The sequence below is a fragment of the Enoplosus armatus genome, chromosome 18, assembly GCF_043641665.1.
Source record: "Enoplosus armatus isolate fEnoArm2 chromosome 18, fEnoArm2.hap1, whole genome shotgun sequence".
Classification (NCBI taxonomy): Eukaryota; Metazoa; Chordata; class Actinopteri; order Centrarchiformes; family Enoplosidae; genus Enoplosus; species Enoplosus armatus.
Window position 1 is genome coordinate 15,410,385 of NC_092197.1, and position 21,774 is coordinate 15,432,158.

The following is a 21,774-nucleotide window of genomic DNA, read 5'->3' on the forward strand; positions in this document are numbered from 1 at the left end:
GTTTAACAAAAGCGAACTATAGATGCATGTGTGACACAAGTTCCCATCTAAATGTAACCTAAATTTCAAGAAAATCTGCAAAAGAAAATCACTACACCATCCACTACTGCGGATATTCGGAGTAGAGCACACAAGATACAAGAAACACTTGGTAGTGCTAATCCAGTGTAGTGCCCTTAAAGCATTGCAGAAGAAGAGGGCACAACAAGATGACATCATTAAAAATGCGCCAGTGAAACCTCAAACGATAGGAAACCCTGTGGAAAATGTGATGGAAATATGGCATTTATGTTCGTTTCATCATTCAATCATCATTCTCGACTCTTCAGTGGAGTGGAAGCTTCAGTGGAAGTTTAAGTCACATGCTCCATGTACGTCATCATTTATTTGATTTAAGTCCGTCTCCAATGCATTTTGCCACATTTCCTTTTTCATCGATACATCAACTTTTTCCACCTCAGCCAAGTGTAAAAACAGGTTTGTGATATTTGGACCGTTTTTTGTTTTTATTTTCTCAGCATTTCGACCCAGGAGCAAATTGAAAATGTGCATGAAAACAGGTGGGTGGAGACGCACTTGCAGATATTGAAGGTAAGACATGCTCCTTCCCATGCTGTTGCCTTCTCCCTCTGTAATGTTATCTAACACATTAGCCTAATGTTGACCCAGGGAAAGCCATCTATTTAAAAATCGTTTAACTAAACAGGGTCCATATGGTCATCAAATATGCTTATCTAACACAGGACACAGAGGCATGTTTCTCCTCACCATTATTTTCTAATGTGCCATTTAATTTGATGTTGTCTCATGCACGAAATTTCATCATTTTCTCTGTCAAATATAACCATGGGTGGCAGTGCAGCTACCTCTGTTCACAGCTCGCACATGGATAATTGATTATATTCACTTTTTACATGCAGCAGCCAAATTCCTGCATGTACAGTACGACCAACCTAGAACTGCAGTTTGTTTTCAACCTCTGAAAGTTGCAAGGCGTAGTCTGTCAACTAGTTATGAGCACTTTGCTTCTATTCTACATTGAATGATAGTCAATTAAGAATCGTGTCTATGAAAAATGAAGGATGGGTGCATGCTGCAATATCTTTTGACTGACATCTACTAACAATCTGATGAGTTTGACACCATGCATTTGGAAAAACAAAACAAAGGCTGAGCATCATTTGTCATATCTATTCATCTATTCCAGACTGAAAGTACAGATTTTCATTGGACCTCATCTGAAGTGCACTGATGTTAACACTGGCTGCTTGACTCACTGCAACCAACCTGAACACTGGCAATAAAACTGTCTTCAAAAGAACATTTTAGTTTTCCGAAAACATTCCAACAAACTGCAGTCGGCAGACAATGCCATATTTAGCCAACTCTGACCTACCGTTTATTCAAGGTAAGTTTGATAACGTGTGAGCTCACAACTCAGACATGATTCAGACCAATTGCAATCAGCTACAATGCACAACTACTTAATTTAGCCTTTACTCATTGATTGTAAAGTCCAAACATTTCCAACAACATCTAACAACTAACACTGAACTTGAAATGTCCATAAATTCATAGAAATGTGTCTTTACTTCAGCTATAAATGATCTGAAGAATGCAGTCAAACCACTTAATTTATGAAGAAGAATTACATAAAATTGATCTATGAATGAATCTAAATGAGTAGAGTACATGGACTGGCTTATCAAACTGCAAAATACGGCACACAGGCCCTGTTTGGTATTAACAAATAGTTTGTATTCAGCTTGTACTATCATATTTAGCCATATGTCATTTATCATTAAAATGGATTGTGATTCATGTAGGTCTGGCCCTCACAGATTATTTCATCTTTCAAGCTTCCTCCTGCTTCTCTCACATGCATCCAATATACTGCTGACGCACGTGGTTGCCGTGCGAGATGACAGAAGACACAATGCATTACCATGGTGTTGCTGACAGCTGGCCCCCACTATCAGAGAGTTCCTATTATTCAGAATATACATGTTGGAAGTACAGAGGACAAGAAGATGTGTTCCCACTCTTCCTGAGCAGCAGACGAGTCCATTACAAAATGAAAAGACACCAGGATGCTACAATTCTTCAACAATTCCTTAACAATTGCTCACGCCTAAATGACAACCCAATATGACATATGATGACATATGACCTATGGCGAAGGCATTCGTTTCTATACTGATAACAAAGGAAAATACAGACCAAGCAAAACATGAGAATTTGGGTGTGAACGTCCACCCATCTAGGAAACATTGCTAGTGTAGTTTTGGCTTCATTCTTATCATATCATATGTTTCTGTCACCTGCCTGCCAAATCAGATATGATCACCATGCTCGATAACACCCATTTATCCTCCTTTAACACTCCATGAAGACAACAAACACAGCAGAAGGGAGGAGGGAGGGAAAGCAAGGGTGGCAGACAGATAGAGTGAGACAGTGAGCAAATGGTTAGTGAGCGAGGGAGAAATGAAAGTGAAAGGAGAAGAGAAGAAGAGAGGGAAAAGAGAAGGAAAAGAGAGATGTGTGTTAAAGGTTGAAGCAGGTTTGTACTCATCTTTCATAAACATTACAACATTATGTCATCACACACACTCACACACAATTTTGCTACTCCAGAGACATTTTGCTACATCATAACTGATTGTCGCATAATTCAAACAGACAAGTCTTTCAATTATGGATGACCAGTCCAGTAAAAATAGTCGCCTTGTTGCAGCAGAAACTCAACATGGTCCACTCCATCTACTCTACTACATCTACATCACATAATTCTCTCTCTCTCTGATACATCTCACACTTTTAGGTATTTAGATGATGCCATTACCCAAAGTGATGAGTGGTGACATTTTCAAACAAAGGGTGACCTCTAAAACCTGGACCACCCACCGCTTCATTTCAGCCATTTAGCTGAAACTCTTGTCCAGAGCAACATAAAAGAGTTATGGAAGTGGTTTTTAGGTTGAACCAACCATCTACACTCCTCTCTCCTCTTGATTCTTCCTTTTAGTATCTGCACTCAGTCAGCACAGTTGGATGCATCAGGGCTTGTTTTCATCTTTTCAATGAAGCCCTGTACAAGTGCCATAGACTAGACTAGTTTATCTTTTAGTGGTTATTCAGTGTGTTTTCATGTCAGTACATGAATTACTCTCTACTTCCTGGCAATCGTAGAAAGAATAACAAACATTCTCTATTTAATGTAGCTGTGATGACAGTTAATGCTAAACTGTGTTTAATATTAACATTTACAGTGTAAAACAAACAAATATAACAATTTAAAAATTACTGTTAAAGATCCCCTACAGACATATTTTAAAACCCTTACAAATACTCTATACGTCTTCTCGACAATCATTTTCATTATCAATTAATCTTTACTTTCTCAATTAAATCATTTTATCCATAAAATGTCAGAAAAAGAAATTGCAATTTTCCAAAACCTATGTTAACTCAAATGTTTTGTTTTATCCTCATCACAATTGAGGAACTGGAACCAGTGAAATCTTGACATTTGTGCTTGAAAACAACCGAAATTATCACTGTCAATCAATCAATGAATTCTTTCAGCTCTATTCTCTATTCTTTTGTCTACAAAAACATACAAACATCTAGACCACAATTTCCATCCCATGCAAATAATAATACAAATAAATAAATAATACAGTCTGCACAGGCCTGCGTATTCAAAAGGCATTCTTCCTCAAATGCACAGCAGTGACAAAAGCTTTTATAAGATGTATGTAATCATGCAAAATGCTTGCACACGCGCACACACACACACACACACAGTCGAGCAGTGTACTTTTAGATGACTATACACAAAGATACACATCCATTATTCACACCAGGAAATGTCCCTTTTCAACCACCTGTGCCACAGTTGGCGTCCTCTATCATTAGAGTAGGCCATCTCAAAGCCTCAGTGACAAAATTATCCACACTGTCTAAGGTCTAACCTTTCTGGCTCAAAGCCAGCATTGGCAATGTCTTTAGAGCCTGGACAGACGTGGCTCAGTCTGTCCAAACCTGGCAAAAGCTGCCTACAAGCCACACTGAAAGGATTACTGACTGCTGTTCCCAAAACAATGTGTCTTTAGTGTTGTGGAAGTAATTGTTTTGGAACTAATTAGCAGTGATACGCGGTGTATACCTCACAAAATCCATACAGCCGAGAGAAATATAACAATGAAACTGAGTGTGGGCTCACTAGTAAATGTGGACACTGATCACAAAGTGCAGTTCTCTGGCCACCTACAGTGGCTTGTACTGGAGACAGACATGAAACCACGCCATAACACCTCTATTTACACTGAACAAAGAGCTCCATTTCCCTTCTTTGCCTTTAGCTCTCAGATCTCACTGAAAATGAGCCCCGCTGAGATGGCAAAGTGATTCTGCATTAACCAACCTCTTCAAATACCAAGATGGCGGATCTATGTGCTCAGCTGCTTTAATTTCATGTCAGACATCAGGTTCAAAAACAGAGCCTTCCCAGGACGGCAGTGACGGTAAATATGAACACCTGCACGGTGGGAGTCAACACCAAGCAGCCAAAATGCTGGTACATTTTTTTGCAAGAGCAGCTTGTAAATCAATCCACAGTATTCTTTATGCTGGTTTGGCAAGCAAGCACTCATGATTTGGAGGTAGAGTTTTATACCAAAGCAATCAAAGTGTTTTTCCAGCTCAGGCTAATATTCTGCCAAGCTCTAATAATCTCCCCAGTTAGCTGTATTTTCACAGTCAACACTGCACTGGACAGAGCAGTTCCAGAATATATGGCGAACCTAATAGATGTTGCTTTCACTGGCAAGACGGCAGCAATACGTCAAAAGTGCGCAGCAAAGTTTCATACACACATGGTCATCACTTTTTGAGATATTGGTATGTTGGTCACAGTCAAACATTCATACATACAAATCTCACACAGACCTCACACATTGTTAAAGAAGTCACTGAATTTTGAGTTTGTCTTCCTCTGTGGCCAATAAGATAAAAATGTTAAGTTTCCTGCAGAGGTCCAGAGGATCATAAAGTACATTTGCATGGAAAGGAAGCACATTCTTTGACATTTATCTTTCCTGGAGCTTTCTGAGCAGCCAAGCCTCTCAGTTATTCACCCCAACAAGTGATAAGCACACAGTGGAGCTGTCAGCAACGACCAGTCATCAGCTGTTAGCCATTTGTAGAAGGAAGCGAGTGAGCGAGTGCTTTTCCCTTTGTTTACATTATCTTTCAAGAGGTTTTTATCCTTTTACATATTTTCTTTCTTTCTTTTACTTTCTGAATGACTTTTTCCTGCAGTAATCAAACCAGCCTGCCTCCAGCCACAAGGTTGCTTCTCTAAAAAAAAAAAAAAAGAGTCTTTTCATAAAGGAAACTGGCCATTAATCCCATTAAAAACTATCTTCAGACAAAGAATGAGAGAGAATAAGATTGATAGTGTGACAGTTAAGGTTACTGGCCACTCACTATTGCTGGTGAACACTTTCTACTACATTGTTTATAATGACGTTATTGTATAATACTGTACCTAATGTCTTTTCTCTTGTAAACTAATACAAACCTTGCAGATGGTCTCAAAGGCCAACATCTACACCTCTACATGTTTACTGCACTACTGTGTATGAAGTTTAACTAGACAAACAGATGATGGCTATTAGTGGGCATAATAAACTAAAGACAGCTTTGTGCTCATCCTGTTTAGAAACGGATCCATTACGCAAGTGCAGCTTGAAACTTCATACTCCTGCAGCTTCCTCCCTTACAGCTGCTGTGATGGCACGAGAAGTTAAATACACAAACGTAAAACAAGGTAAACTGTAGTGCCAAAGACAATATTTCTGTAGCCGATGGGCAGAGATATTGCAGTATAAGAGTGATATGGTAAATAGTCTTCACCATGCCGCCCATATTGATATAAAAGGAGAAAGGAGCTGGTGACTCACCTACTCAGAGAAATCAGAATCATCCATATTGAGTAGTTTTTTGTTTTGTAACACACTTGCAATAGAGCTCCATCATGCTCTGCAGCAGTTTAGTTTTCAATATTAATGTGACATGGCTTGTTCTTTTTGTTGTCATTATGTGTAATTTAAAAATAAAACTTCACACTTTCCTAAGTTGAATTATCTTGAATTTCTTGGGTATGCATTGTTCTTTGACAGTCTTATACACAGTAATTGTCCATCATAATCTGATATATGATAACAGGCCAAATGAACATGATGTTGAGATATTTCCAGTTTCAAAAATGGAGTCTGCTGGCAGAAAAAAAGTTCTTCTATCTAAAACAGATGCAGCAAGCTTCACATGTTTGGCATCAGTTCCCATACATCAAAGAGCGAGTACAGGGTTTCTTTGCAGAGCTGCCATTATGGATTCAACAGGGAGCTTTTTGTAGAACAGGCGGAGCTAACACTGACAGCAGCTTTACCTAAACTTTTCATAGATAGGAAAGCCCTGACTGTCTAGCAAATATTACACTTTCATTTTCATCACACTGTCACTATCCTTATTGGTCAGTTGATCTCAAGAGAAGCCACAGATCCAAACCACAAGGTTAAGTCCCACTTAAGTGGCTTGACCTTGTGGCTTGGATCTGTGGGAACTGCAAATGTAGACAATCATATAAGAAAAAGAAATGGACAAGCCAGATTGGGATTAACTAACTTACAACTCTTTCTCTCACAGAAAAAAAACTCCTCAAATGCACTGAATAATTGAGCAAAGCTCCTGGTAAATAAGAGTAGGGATAAAGTGCATGAACAGCAGCACAGAGCAGAAGAAATACCCCACTCTGGGCCCCTCAAAGTTGGTTCAATATCAAGAGCTGGCTCTTTCTGACTCTCTGTCTCTCGCTCTCTCACACACTCACACACACTCACACACACACACACACACACCAGAAACAGTATGGCCTCAGACCTGGCAAGCAGCGCTCAAGTTCTTGGAGCAGCTTTCTCTCTAATTTAAAGTTGATTGCCGTGGGCCCTCTGTGTATGACTAGTGAAATATGAGTGTGGAGAAGAGAGTATGGAGGCTTGGACTGAGTTTAGCTCTGTGTGCTTGTGATTATACGAGTGTGTGTGTCCAAAAGTGCTGGATCGTCTGAGTGTGTGCCAGTGCATGTACTGTATATGTGCATGCATGAGTCTGTGTGAAAGTCTAAGTGGAGCCTGTGCATACTTGCGTGTGTGTGTGTGTGTGTGTGTGTGGTTTTTGGCCAGAGCTAGCGCAGGGATTGGACTGCCAGTGGGAGCTGTCTGCAGGGAATCAGGCGAAGCAGAAGGCAAGCTGAATAACAGTACCTTTCTCCGAGCAGAATGAGGTGTTTGGAGGTGAGTTTAACTGAACTGAACTGTACTAAAAAATGAACTGAAGTAGACTAAGATAGACTAAAAGGTTGTAGGTCTGTTATTTATTAAACTGCAAGAAAGGAACTTTTGGACTTTCTCTGAGCATTGATGTGATTAATCGTGGGATAACTTAAGAGCTCCTCTTAAAAGTTACTCTGACACTGAACTGTAATTCTCTTGGTGAATGTGTTCTAGCAAATAAATCTTTAACCCAAAAGTGGGCTCGCTAGAGTCATCTTAAGTGTTATTCTCAGAGCCTCCACCTTGACTACACTGCAGTTAATATGACTACACATAGCCAAGGTAAACTGAACGTATCACATTTGCCTTAAGGCCTGAGTGTATGCACTTTTAGTATTTTAACATCTTTATTACAAAGCAACATTGTAGATTTTATCTTACTTAATGTGCAGGTGTCTGCACATGTTTGAAATAAGGTATTTCACTATTCTGAACTATTGGAGCACCTTGGATTCCCCCTTTTTTTTTTTGGATAGCCCCTGACTTCTACAAATGGCTAACAGCACATTTGTTCAGTGAATGTATTTCTAAATACTCTTTTTACAGGTTTTTTGGTCACAATGTTTGTAAAGCAGAAATACACTCCAGCTTTCCTTTTGGACTTGGGAATCCATGGGTAGGCTAACTTCCCAGAGGGTAAACAGCAAGGTGCCTGGTGTCTCTCGTTTTTCTTACTCTGTGTACATTTAGCTTCACGGTGGCGAAGTAGTCAAGACAATGGAAGAGCTGATGTAGTATGAATTTGACAAGCTGGAGATTAAAACTGAGGAACACCTTCCTGATCCGGCCACCCAGTCTGTGAACACTTCCGTTTAGTATTTTTTTTTCTACTGTAACTGGCAAAACTGATCGGATTGGGCTGATTTTCAGCTGTGGAATCAACCATAGTGACGCTGGCGAAACAATTATCCAGTCTCTCTGGATAGACTCAGCTGACAAAGTTGTACAAGCAGAACGGATTTTAAAGCAAAGAAATTAACATTGATCAGACTGAATACCACTGAAAACCTGGGACATATTAACGTCAAGCAAGACTGGCTGAAGCAATTATGACTCTGTTTAACTGCCACAAGGGAGTTAAGGCTCCAATTGGTCAACAGACAGCCAACAAACTACAGTTTGTTGAGTGTGAGCTCTTCCCTTCCATTTCTCAAGCAACAGTGACAAGCCATTTGTCAACAAGAGCAGGAAAGTCATGACTGGGTCAATACAGTCAATTGTGATTGGGCCAATCCCAATCAATCGGCAAAATGTGAACTTTACCCCAAAAGAATAATAAGGGCTCCTCTGTGCTGGACAAATCAATAACACCTTGAGCAACGTCTGAGATTACACAACAGACTTAAAATCCTTAATTAATCCCTCCTTTACAGTAAGCGTGTAGCTTGGAAATCTAAATGACGACATGACAACTCCAAACTGAAACACAAGCTTCAATGCATGCATGAAAACCTCTGTCGGAGGCATCGCAGACCGGCCCGGTTGATAAACAAGAGCGTACACTGGCGTCACATTACTGGATTTAAGGGTAAGGTTCAAGTTCTGCCACTGATACGCAATGTGCAATCTTACATAGCGATGCAAGAACACAGACCCCGCATTTCTTCCTCCTAAACAACATAACTTTGACTTTCTCAGTGGCTTGATGCTATAGAACAGTGGTGTCTCCCTTTACAGCATGAAATTTCACACACATTTTCGCTTGAAATGGGGAGAAACATGAGAAAGAGCAACAAATCAAGCTAATTTTGAGCAAAAGAGCTGGTGGGCTAGTCCCTCTCTGCCTTCTTCTACCACCTACCTTCCCTCTCCTACTCCTGAGACGCCCCCAGGCTTCGTCTTTCTGCTTGGTCTGTTTGCATTCCTGTTGAGCTCTATTTAAAGGCTTCATCACTCCACTGGCTGGAGGAATGCACATCTGTAGTGAGACCCTCGTCCCGCTCTCTCTCTCTCTCTCTCTCTGTCTGTCTGTCTGTCTCTCTGTCTGGCTGCATGTGTGTACAGTACTTGCTTATAATTGCGGACTCGGTGCATTAACCTTTACGGGTCGCCCCGGAACTATAATTGTGCATATACATATACAAAAAGAAAGAGCAGGATGGAGACTAATGTTGTTTATCACATCAACAAGTGCTTTTGGATGACTCATGACTTCAACGCTTCATCTAAGCGTTTTTCTGTGCTTGTGTTTGAATGCTAGAAGCAAAACAAGTAAATGAAAACCAAAGCAACAACAGTGCTTTTGATGTATGGAGCTCTCTCTAACGTTCCCTATAAAAACACACATATACAGTGTTACATACACATAAACGATACAGCTCACAACTAGAGCTGCAACGATTATGTGATTAATTGATTATTCGATCGAAAGACAATTAGTTGCTAACTATTTTGATAATCGAAAATGTAAAACGTTTGCTGGTTACAGCTTCTTAAATGTCAGGATTTGCTGCTTTTTTTGTCGTTTATGTTAGTAAATGAAGAGTCTTTGGGTTTTGGACTGTTGGATGGACAAAAGCAGCCATTTGAAGGCTTCGCTTTGGTCTCTGGAAAATTGTGATGAGCATTTTTGGCAATTTTTTGACATTTTTTAGACTAAGAAATACATCGATTAATTGTGTCAATAATCAGCAGATTAATCGATAATGAAAATAATCGTTAGTTGCAGCCCTACTCACAAAAATGACACACATTCATTCTAACAATACATTAAAATTAAGCCAAATTCCTTCAATAATGTCTGATCATTTGATGTGTGCTGCTACTTTCTTTCTACAACTTTCAGTTAAATTCAATGTGAACCCAAAACACAGCAGCTGCAACAACATGTTTTATCAGCTTTCAGTGAAGGAAACAGCCCATGTTCAGTTTATATCATAATCATCAGACATTAAATTACAATAAATGATACAATAACGACTAATGCCATTCATTTATGTGACCTTGTTGGAGGCATAATAATAGTGCATTTCATTAAGCGTTGATGGTGCTACACACAAGCTAAAGAGGGGCCAACATGCAAGCTAGCAGCCTGACACATCCCCACTGTGAATAACATTGGAGTATGTTTCCCCTCTGTTCCCTCCTGTCCCGTGTAGTGAGGCGGATAAACTTTTTGCCCCCCCACACTCACCGCTTCCTAGCCGCTAATTCCCTCCTCCCCCGGTTTGAACAGTTTAAATCGCCAAATTTACCTTGGAAAATCTCCCCGAGTCAAACAGGCATTATTATGTTGTCGCCTTCCATGGCTGGGACATCGAGTTGTTCTTTGGCTCCCCGGAGAGACTGGAAACGGACTAGCGGGGCAGGAGAGCAACAAAGTCGGACAAGGAGGAGCAGGAGGAGGGGAGGAAGGAGGCCAGACATGTCGGCCGCCGCCTCGTTGGAGGAGTAAGCTGTCAGTCACTCGGCTGAGTGGGCGGGTCTTGACTGTAAAGGGATTATGGAGGCTGAGCTATCAGCGCTGATCCCAGGTCTGAGGTCAAAGGAATGTGGCATGGAAAAAACAGACGCAAGTCTCCTGCAGCAGGATTGTGAGGGTTTTTGACATTTGCATTTTTTTTTAATTAATTTCAATTAAAAAGTTTTAGTTTATGATGAAATGAATGTGCGAAATGACCAAACTATTTATGTAGTGGGTTTACCTATAAAATCCAGTGATTAAACTATCACTTGACAATTACTTTTTTAAATTAGTTATTAATTATAATAATTTATGTTAATGTATTAATGTATTCTTATTTAATTTGAGCTCGTTTTCAAATAATCCAACTACATGCAGCTTTTTGTTTTCATAATGGGTTTTTGCCTCAGTTTAAACAGAGGGTGAAAAATGGTAAACATAAATGCCAAGATAAATACACTGACATAACATGAATTTAATTTAGCATTAACGTGTTCTGCTGACTGAAGAAAAACACTAATGTCAGCCTCTAAGAGCACGGAGGACATGAGGGACATTCTGTGTAAACTGTGTAAACTGTGTTGTCTCCCACTAATGTGGCAAGGCACTGGATATAGCACCTATTAGTCCACAAATACTGTTTTCCTTGACCAGCTCTTTACAATCAAACAGATCACAATTGGGCTGTCTAATAGCTTACCTTTTATCCTCCCTCATGAATGAAGATAGAGGTGGAAAAACACATCTGTCAATGTAAAAACAGTCCGATACAACTCTACGGTAAGATCTATTCAGTCTATATAGTCTTGCATGATTATGGCACATTCACACACCTGTACAATTTGTTTTTTATGTCATAGACCAAATATACAGTACAATAGAAGTACACTGTGATGGCCATAATGATATAAGAAATAAAATGATTTGTGTCTAAAATATATAAAATGTATACTGAACAATATGCATGACTAAAAGATTTTCCTTCTCATTATTAACCTTGAAAAACAGTTACAATAGTACATAGCAGTGGAAGCCGTATGCTCTGTTTTAGGCTGTTTATCTGTGAAGTAACTCTGACCTTTGACCTGGACAGACTGGACAAGAACAGGCAAACAACACTGACATCAATTATTCCATTGAAAAAGGGGGATTTCCAATTTGAACTACTCCAGCCGCCCCCTTGCTGACCCTGACCTGTCAGTTGCAGCTTGGAAGAGTTACAGTGCGTCTCATTAGGAACAGGAGAGCAGTGAACGCCAACCAGGCCTAAAAGAGTGTGTTGCTGTCTGTCTCCCTGCGTGTTAGCTTTTCAGTCTGTATCTATTTACATATTCGTACCGTACATTCTCTCAAAAAGTGTATCTGTTTGTTTGTTTTTTGTGTCAGAATACCTGTGCAATTAAATGTAATTTTGTATAATATTCAGTATAACCTGGCAACAAGCACAACTTTTTGGAAGCTTTTCTGTTTAGGTTGTGTCAGAGTGGTGTTAATTCAAATCTTTTGTACATTTTGAGGCAGTTAGTAGTTTGTGGTGTTGTTAGGCTGCATCTGCTCCTTGTTTTCTGATGGCTTGTCCATCTGCATGGTTCTTTTTATTCAGTCTGTCTTTTTGTCTTTCACTGAGTTTATCTGCCCGTCCATCTGCCTTATTGTATGAGCCAACATACCTTTCAGTCAATTCCCATCTGCCCCTCCTGTGTCTCACCTGTCTCTGTCTACACTTCCTCTGGCAGAGCTGTCAGGGTTTTTATATATATATATATATATATATATATATATATATAATTTAGTTATCTCTGTTTATGTTGCTTTTATTTCACTTCCACTTCTTATCATAGCATGATTGATTCTAGGCTTCATATTTGCAATTATGGTTCTGGTTCTATTACACATGTTTTTTAACATTTATATTTCAAACAAAGTAAATCATCTTCCTCTTCAACATTTATTACAGTAACGTTTTGTGATGGTGGTTTATAATAGAAACTGTAAAATAAATGTAGAGTATAATAACGTACATGTTTTATTGTCTGACAACATCCTAAACTGACAGTGCTCCTGTTTAAAATCCCAAATTTTGACATTTAGATAATGACAATGATAAGATAATAAATTACATGAAGTAAATCAACAGTCAGGAGTAGCTGTCTTTTCAAGCTTCTCTATTATCAAATACAACAGTTTGTGCCTTCCCTGACTATGAAAATGCATTCATTTAGCTTGGTCAACCACCTGTTGCATTATGTGATACAGTGTTGCTTCCCCCTGCTGGGAATTCTGACTCATTACATACAGGAGTTTGCAAACACTGAATCAACACATGCAAACCAATCTGTGAGGTATGTGATTATTTTGTACGTGTGTGCATATTTAAGTGCATACAGGTTGTATGCTGCTTGAACCTGTATGCTGATAAGACACTATAGAGATTTAGAGTACCACACTAATGATAAAGCAGCTAAAAAACTGTTCATGCGACAAACAATGCTCACATTTCAGACTTTAAACTGAGAGTTGAGGGGGTGGAAAGTTTCACGAGATTTAAATACCACTATCAAGTGCTGTGACTTTTACTGATAAAAGTGGGTATGAAACCTTCAACCTCACATGGCCCATACAAAACCACAGTGCATGTAGATAAACATAAAGTTGTTGGTATGTGCATGTTGTTCTGCTACTGCTTTTTACGCTGTATTTATTGAGTCATCTGACTGTAAAGGAGTTGCTCATGGCAACACTCAATCACTCAACTCAGCAGCTCTACAGAGTTTTTTAGCCTCTTTTGGCTCATTGTTTTTGGCTCAGTCTCTGCGTCCTCATCAACTTTATTTCCAGCTGCAGCAGGAAGCAGTTTTCAGCAGATGCACACTACCTGTCCAGCAGACAGACAAAGTTAGTGACTAGCTGGTGAAGAATGTGGACCATCGAGGTAAAGAACAAAATCTTTTTCTCTCCCTTTTAATATTTTTCATGCCTTTTATTAGATAGGTACAATAGAGAGGTGTCAGGAAACCAGAGACAATACACCTGTGGACAATTCAAGATGATGATCTTAAACCACTTCACCTCAGTGTGCAAATGTTTTCACGGAGTATTGTCCTCCGCCTTTTGATTTGTTTAACTCTGCATATTTCTCTGTATCTCCACATCATTGCAAATGAGGGACACCTCAATGATTTTAGGGGGTTAGATAAAGGTTTGAATGAATGAAATTCAGTGACCAGTGTTTGAGTTATGGAGTGCACCTGTCTCATTTACTTACAATCAGCATTTAGAATCTGATGTAAGGCTGGTACAATCAGCTTTGGAGGCACCATGCAGAAAGCATACATTATTATAACACATTGCTGTTTACCATCCCTCTGTTTTAAAGCTGAGTGAGAGGCATCCTAAAAAAAACTCTTCCTGTCTGTCAGTCTGCCACATCTTTACAAATGAAAGCCCACACCACGAGGACACCCAGTTCATTAATTCCGCTCAGTTCCACTCGCTGACGTTTGTGCGTTTATTCAATGCTATCAGAATAGTTTAAACCCTTTATCACATGATAACAACTGTTCTGGACATGGTGTTGATGTTCCTAGAGCTGGTGTGTAATGAGGTTCTGCTGTGTGCTATAGTTTGCGCAGTGACTCACTACCTGCCAGCAGGTGTAACCAGCTGAGTCACATCACAAAATCACATCAGCCAGGCTATACACCCAACCCACATAACACATGTGAATGCAACACACACAAAGGCACACATCTGACACTCGTCCACACCGACCCTCCCACCTACCCAGTCTCATACACACCCTCTGTCACACACACACATGCACCAAAGCCGCTGATGGTTGTTAAATGCCTTCATAGCGTCATTGCCAGGCAGCGGGTGGGCGGGTCTTCACTGGCTTGCTAAACATTCCAGAGCTTAAATGCTGAACAGCCCCTGCCATTCACTAACGACACCCTCCCTCTTTCTCTTTCGCTCACTCTCATTATTTCCCTCAGTCTGTCTCACTGTTGCTCCGGCATTCACAAGGTGAACTCCTGTTTCATCAGTATCACAGAGGCAAAGAGTTGTAATGTTATTTCTCTCTTTTAGCCTTTCCTGTATCTGCCCTTTTTCACTGCACTTTCTTGCTCTCTTACAGTATTTTAAATGGACTTTTCTTCAATACCTTTCTTCAATGCTTCTGTTTCTTTACAGTGTTCTCTGTGGACCTGGACACCATCACCAGCTCAAGTAAAGCGTCCTGCTCATTTGAAGCCTTTTTTCGGACGTCCATCTTCCACCAGTCTTTCCACAGCTCAGTTTGGTGGTGGTTAATAAGTGGAGATGTCTCTTCCATTGTCAGCGCTGATATGTCTGTCACTTGTCCAACTGAGTATGGGAGAGCCCGTGGAGGAAGTCATCACAACAAGTAAGTACTGATATATGGATTAGAAATGGGAGTGTAGAGTGTGGAGAGTTACAGAGAGGCAAGCAGGATAAAAAGAATATCATAAGACAGAGAATAAGCTGACCTACTTTCCGACTCATTTCTTTGGGAGAACATACTAACAAAGCTGATAACTGAGTCTTTACATGAAACAACAATAACAAACAGGCTCGTGACAAAAGCTACAAGCACATTAATAATGTGGCTAATTTAATGAATTTAAAAACAAATCTAAAGATTGAAAAGCATCCCTATAAGCTCCACAACTACTAGTTAACATGACTTATAATACTGTCCTGATGTCATTGCCCTGCTGGTTACACTACAATTTGTACCTCTGTTCTTGTGATCCAGATGACTCTTATATGGGTGACCTTAATTAATGTCAAGATGTAACCAGAGATAAAATGCTAGGAACAGCATATCCTGAATTCTGGTGAGCATCCCAATAAGGCCTGATGGAAAATAAAGAAAACTAATATATAGCATATATATAACATATAACATATAACATAACCAAGTGACATTGAGATTCCAATGTTTAACATATCATGTAATCTCTGGATTATGTGGACAGCACAAGCACATATAATACTGAAAAACCTGCAGTGGCAATTACTTTAATCAGTTATTGCTAGTGCGTGATTACCTTGGCTATTAATAGAGTTGAGTTCAGCAATAAGTGATTGAATTATTTTGAACAATAAAAAAACCAGTTGTATAGCATGGGCATTTGAATTTCTCTCCAGCAGTGTGCGCCTGTATGACACAATGGCAAATCAAGTTGTGCATTTATATACTCAGACAGTGACTCTGCTCTGCTGTCTGGTTGGGTACGGTGAGTCAGAAAGTTTGGCTCAGCAGTCAGAGAAAGTTGTCGTTGGTCAGATGCTATTTCATTTGGCAGAGTGGACTTTGGTTTGGAAATAAAAAATAATCCATCAGGGTCACTAAGTACCGATTCACTAAATTTGTCCAACATCAGTGGCTTCTGTTAGTGAAAAGGTTTTGCTGAGAAGAGAAACAGATTCAGGGAATATACTGTCAGTGCTCAACAGGACAAAATATAAAGTCAGTACAGTAGCATTATTTAAGTATTTAAGTATATTCAAGTATGTATATTCCAACTACAATGCTGGGTGTGGTCTGTTACACCACTGAATACACCCAGTTTCAATGTGTCGTTGGACTATATTGCATAATGAACCATTGTGCTTAACAGGGTGGTGATGGAACATGCAGCAACTGCTAGATGGCAGCAAAAACAGGATTCAAGCATCCAGCATCCAAATGTTGAAGTGATGGCGTCACAAGGATAAAAAGTGCAAAATTCCTCAGTCAGACATGAATATCTGTACAAATGTAATGGTAATCCATTCAATAGTTGTTTGAATTTAAATCTAAACCACAAAAGTCACCCTCCTGGTAGTGCTAGAGGAAAAGCTAAGGGATCACCAAAGTTAATTAGGATTCATTCTCTTGTCACCATGAATATCTGTACCAAATGCTATGGCAATCCGTCCAATTTTTGTCAAGACATTTCAATAAAAAACAGAAATATCAACCTCATGGTGGCGCTAGAGGAAAAAGTCAAGTCAGTAAAGTCAGTAGCTTCATCCTCATCCTCATGAATGTCTTTGCAGAATTCCATGGCAATTCAGCCAATAGCTCCAAAAGTCAAAGTTGTGGACCGACCAACATTACTATCCCTAGAGCTTTGCCACTAAAAACTGCTACAGCATGAAATAAAATCGTTTTAGATTGGCTGGGCCACCCAAGGTATAAAGAGGCTGCAACTATTATCTCTAAATTCTGCTTCTCTTTCTTTGTGAAAACCTGCTTCATATCCTTGACCTGATGATTGAGTCTTGGTTTGGCAGAGTAGTGAAGAGGGTTTGGCAGTGCAGAACAAGTGTTAGCGTTAAACTGGCTGATTCCAGGGTTTGGTGGTCTAATATTTTCCACGTCCTTGACTGATGTTCTGGACTGAAACAGCCCATTTTCAGGATGAAGGAGCATAAAAACCCCAAAGGGAACACATGCAATAGTAACAGTTAACAGCAGACTGATTATGTTTGCCTGTGTTGGTGTCAGCGTATGAGTATGGTTGTGCTTTTAATTGCACAAGGTCATTAATGTACATGTTTATGTGTATGACTGTGTGAATTCAGTGTATTATGTTGTGCCACTTAAATGATCTGTTTTTTACTGAGAACATAGAGTACATGTCACTTAATCCTTGTTGTCCCACCAATAGCCTTCATGGAATTAAGTGAACTTTACCCTGTGTCTGTGTTTAATCTCCTCATAGGAAAAGTGCCTCTCCTGGGGGGTTGGTCTGAGAGGAGTCCAGAGTCAGCCGATGTTCAGGAGGCAGCCCGACATGCTGTGAAGATGTTCAACGGACGCTCCAAGAGCAAGAAGATGTTCAAACTGGTCTCCATCAGCGCAGCTCAGAGTCAGGTTAGATTCGCCTTTCAGAGACAAAGGAACCTCACATGCAGCACACCTTGTCGACACCATGCAGTCCTATTATAATATCGCAACATCTGTCTGCTCATCTGATTAGGTGACCAACGTGATCAACTTTAAGATTGACGCAGTCCTGGGAAAAACCAAGTGTCTCAAGACTGAAAACCACGACTTGGACCACTGCAGCCTTGACAAAAAGGTAAATCTGTTTTGTGTGTTTATGAAGTTGATGATGTTGAACTCAGCAATCATTCTTTTTCACACTGTTTTAACAATGTCAACACATCCACTCTTAGCTCTGTGTGTTGCACTCAACGTTTGCATTCATGCTTTTATATTCTCTCATACTACAAAGGCTGATAATGACCCATTGCCTTTTACGGTTAGTTTGATTTCGGGGATTTCCCAATGTGATAGCTGTTGGTGTTTCTCCCTCTGCAGCATGTGAAGTGCCACTTTACGGTGACGTTCGACCCCAGAGACGAGAAACATGAACTGCAGGAATACAAGTGCAAGAAACATGTGGAGAAGGTTTAACTTTTTAATAGGCAAAACTTTTTTAGCTCTATAGCCTTATCACATTTTGATACAATGTTGATGGGGTTTTCTTTCAGAAAAAATGTCATGCAGATGATATTAAGCGGTGGCTTAATATCATCATAGCTTAATAATTAAAAACAAATTGTTGCTTACTTGAGGGATTAAAATAGTCATCAGTCATGATTAAAGGTGTTGTAGGCAAGATGTAAAGAAACACATTCATTTTGTATCAACATTTATTGAATTGGTGGGATTTTTATATAAATGTATCAACAATATGTTTGCACACATCACGTTTTGGAGGCACGGTATCTTGTGAAAGCGGAGTTGTCTTCATTTTCTTTCAAACGTCTGAAAAGAATACGAGATTAATCATAACAAAGAATCCAGACTACATTTCATCATGCATTGTGACTTCAAAGCATTAATCTGTTCTCAAAATTCAAACCTTTAAATCCACAATGATAACTGAAAAGTCACAAGTTTACATTGCATGCACGCTATTAGTTTGAATAATGTCTCCTGAATGTCACCCCTCTCTCCAGCTCCAGAAAGCCTTCCATTCAATCAAGCAGAAAAGCCATAAAAATACATTTTAATAACTTTCAGGACAGACAGCGGATTATACTGTATCTCTAAGGATTTCTATACTCACTGCATTCGTATAACCTATTGATCCTGAGGATATCAATATCAGACATGTCATCCCTCTGGCCAATTGGCACAGAGGAATCTGGAATGGGAGTAATGGTGTCTGCTCCGAATGTTGATGCGAAGGCAGTCCTAGAGAAAGAAATGAAATAAAATAAAATGATATACTGATGGAAAATTGTCCCTTTTTATTTCATCTATAAATGTGCTGGAACATTTCAGTGTCAAATATCAATATCATATCATTTTATATCAAAATATAGAAATGGTTTCTTCTTTTCATTGCCACCTATTGTTTACAGTTCATATACTGTGATTTGACTTGATGAACTCTGCAGTTCCCCTCAGCTCTACAGAGCGTTTCAGCCTCTTTCAGCACATTGTTTTAATTTTCCGGGCCACAACTTTACTGTTTTGGTTCATTCTCAGCACTCTCATTGGTGCCGTTTCAGACGCAGGCAGCTGTTGTCATCATAAAAAAAAAAAAAAAGCTCTGGTAACCACTATACGCTACCTTTCCAACGGCAAACAGAAGGCAGACAAAGTTAGTAACTAGCTAGTACTGATTGTGCAGCATTTAGTAGCTAAGGAGCCAGTTATTTCCCTCAGTGGCCAAAAAAATTAAAAAATAATAATAATGATATAGGTTCAAATGTTTTGCAGGACACTGACGACATGAAAAATACTGATAATAAAAACAAACTAAATCAAATATCTTGCTAACAATAGTAGTATTAATGACATAAAGAGAAGTTACCTTCCGTAATGCATAACAGAAGAATAGTCATACGGTGTGTTCAAGTTGTTGGTGTCCTTTTTATGGAAGTTGAAGGCATTTGCTGTAGAATAAAACAAAATATACAGTATATAAAACAAAAACTAACAAAACAGTGACGGTCAGAGTTTTTGAAGTAAATTGTATACACAATAAAGAGCCGTACAGGCCTAATTCATTCTAGGCCACTCGATTACACTCTAATATACATGTTTTTTCCACTTTAATATACATACATCACATTAAATATTAGAAAGAATGTATATAGAAGTATAATTATATCTTCCCTTTACTCTAAAAGGTTAATAAATATGTATATATGTGAGTATATGTGTGTATAACTGTTCCCAGTTCCATATAAATGATAAAGAAAAGAAAAATATTTGAATATTGAATATCGCAACTGTGCAGCTGCATCGGGGCTCAGAGGTCACCTCCTGGGACATTTTCCCAGTTGATCCGGACATACTGGTCCCTGTCACTCCTAGTATGCTCATGGTGGAAGCCGAGCGCATGGAGGAGCTCGTGCTGGATGATCCCATGATCGAGGCAGCTATACACAGACAGAGAAACCACCTGCTGCCCTCCATCTCTGCCAACAGTGGACCAGCAACTGCAGTTCAAGAAAAAAAAAGACAAGAGAGACAGGTTTGGATCTTGACAAACTGGTGTATACGCTACACTTACCATCACCTCCACTCCCTCTGCACTCACCCAAGCTCACTCTCAATTTTGAGGTAGTCAGACTGGCCATTATAAGGAACGAAGCGAATGCAGGTTTTCTTGTGGAAGGTTTCCATAGCTTTCTCAATTGAGGCCTTTTCATCGTCATCTGCCATGAAAACAAGATAAAGGCCAATTTATTGGCATCAGATTACATGATAAATACATGGTCAAACATCCTTGATCTATCTCTAAAAAGTCCAAGAAATTGAACTTTTGTGTAAGTCAAAGTGTAAATGGAAAATTGTCATGCAATTAAAGCTACTTCCTCAAGATGAAATTGTTAAGCTTGTATTAATTCTTATGAGTGGATTCCTTACAGAAGTAGTCACTGAAGCTGTAGGGTACTTCAACCAGTCCATTGTAGGATTTTTTCCATTTGCAGTAGCTGCTCCAGCATTTCATGGCATTCCTCTTCTTTGAAAGAGCAACGTCACCTTCCACCAAAATGTGGTTGATGCCTGGAGTAAGACAACACGGGGGCAGCACGGTAAATAGATGTACACATTCACACTTGGAATACACTGATTGGCACCATGTGAGCAATTTCATTCCCTGAATAAATCAACCGTACCTTTATTTGCCTGCAGAATTTTTGAAGTTATGTCTAAATGGTAAGGCTCCTTGGTCTTCACACCTAAAATTGAGTGACTCAGTTACCAAACATGAAGGCCCATAAAATGTGTTAAACACCCGCGGTGAGAAAAATCAGTTACCTTCCTCATGTGGCCGCACCTGCAGAGACACAAAGTGAATGATAAGCAGCAAGCAGTAGTTGTTAGAATCACTTAACTTACCTTTAAACATTAACAAACCAAGTAAAAACTGTTATAGAGAGATGAATTTGTCTTACCAGGGATTTGTTTTGAGCTGAAAGGCCCAGCAGCAGGGCCAGGGCAGCGGAGAAAAGACTCAGGTTCATCTTCCTTGCGGTGAAGATTGTTTGGATGGAGACGCTCGGGAAGATTACTGCTGGCTGGCATTGTTGCAGTCTTGCTTATATACAGCCGCAAAGGGAGGAATTGTAAACAGATTTACTGTGAAGGCAATACATTGACCCCTAAACAAATGAAAGGATAAGCTCCAACAGGAAACTCCCTGAACCTTTTCAGGTGGCAGTCAGACGAGGCTTTGCAAATTTAAGCTAAAAAGCTCCATATGTGAAATGGGTATGTACATATACATGTACATATGTGTGTGTGTGTGTGTATGTAATTGATTTCTTAATCAGAAAGCACTGATAATGCATCAGGTCTATATGGACAAGCTGCTTTTCTTTACTGAAGTAATTTGACACAGTTACTGAGGACCTAATCCACAGTGAACACAAGAAGCAAAATATAAACAGCACATAATGCACTCGTCTACACCCAAAGGTTTCAAA

General features: G+C 39.5%; 3 protein-coding genes across 3 annotated transcripts in view; 1 reads left to right on the forward strand and 2 right to left on the reverse strand.

Moving 5' to 3' along the window:
* Positions 1-10,668, reverse strand: part of il11ra (interleukin 11 receptor subunit alpha) — a 41,254-nt gene extending 30,586 nt beyond the window's left edge. Inside the window, exon 1 of the mRNA XM_070925043.1 lies at positions 10,595-10,668. The gene's annotated coding sequence lies outside the window, so the exon portion shown is untranslated. The remainder of the gene's footprint in view (positions 1-10,594) is intronic.
* Positions 10,669-15,126: 4,458 nt separating this feature from the next.
* On the forward strand, positions 15,127-19,070 carry LOC139301683 (cystatin). Its single transcript, XM_070925127.1, has 4 exons — positions 15,127-15,211; positions 17,541-17,692; positions 17,799-17,900; positions 18,143-19,070. Exons 1-4 carry the CDS (start codon positions 15,127-15,129, stop codon positions 18,236-18,238), a joined length of 435 nt encoding a protein of 144 aa, XP_070781228.1. The 3' UTR covers positions 18,239-19,070.
* On the reverse strand, positions 18,493-21,312 carry LOC139301682 (hatching enzyme 1.2-like). Its single transcript, XM_070925126.1, has 9 exons — positions 21,244-21,312; positions 21,107-21,125; positions 20,965-21,027; positions 20,711-20,851; positions 20,382-20,499; positions 20,102-20,280; positions 19,650-19,731; positions 18,897-19,024; positions 18,493-18,592 (listed from the first exon to the last, which is right to left on the reverse strand). Exons 1-9 carry the CDS (start codon positions 21,310-21,312, stop codon positions 18,585-18,587), a joined length of 807 nt encoding a protein of 268 aa, XP_070781227.1. The 3' UTR covers positions 18,493-18,584.
* Positions 21,313-21,774: the final 462 nt, after the last annotated feature.

What these genes read in the sequence shown, in the direction of transcription:
- LOC139301683 (XM_070925127.1), top strand. Translation starts at nt 15,127, where the DNA reads ATGTCTCTTCCATTGTCAGCGCTGATATGTCTGTCACTTGTCCAACTG. An exon ending in GGAGGAAGTCATCACAACAA is followed by an intron (nt 15,212 to 17,540) that starts GTAAGTACTGAT and finishes ATCTCCTCATAG; the next exon opens with GAAAAGTGCCTCTCCTGGGG. An exon ending in TCAGCGCAGCTCAGAGTCAG is followed by an intron (nt 17,693 to 17,798) that starts GTTAGATTCGCC and finishes TCATCTGATTAG; the next exon opens with GTGACCAACGTGATCAACTT.
- LOC139301682 (XM_070925126.1), bottom strand. Translation starts at nt 21,312, where the DNA reads ATGAACCTGAGTCTTTTCTCCGCTGCCCTGGCCCTGCTGCTGGGCCTT. An exon ending in CTGGGAAAATGTCCCAGGAG is followed by an intron (nt 19,732 to 20,101) that starts GTGACCTCTGAG and finishes TTTATTCTACAG; the next exon opens with CAAATGCCTTCAACTTCCAT. An exon ending in TCTGTTATGCATTACGGAAG is followed by an intron (nt 19,025 to 19,649) that starts GTAACTTCTCTT and finishes TTCTTTCTCTAG; the next exon opens with GACTGCCTTCGCATCAACAT.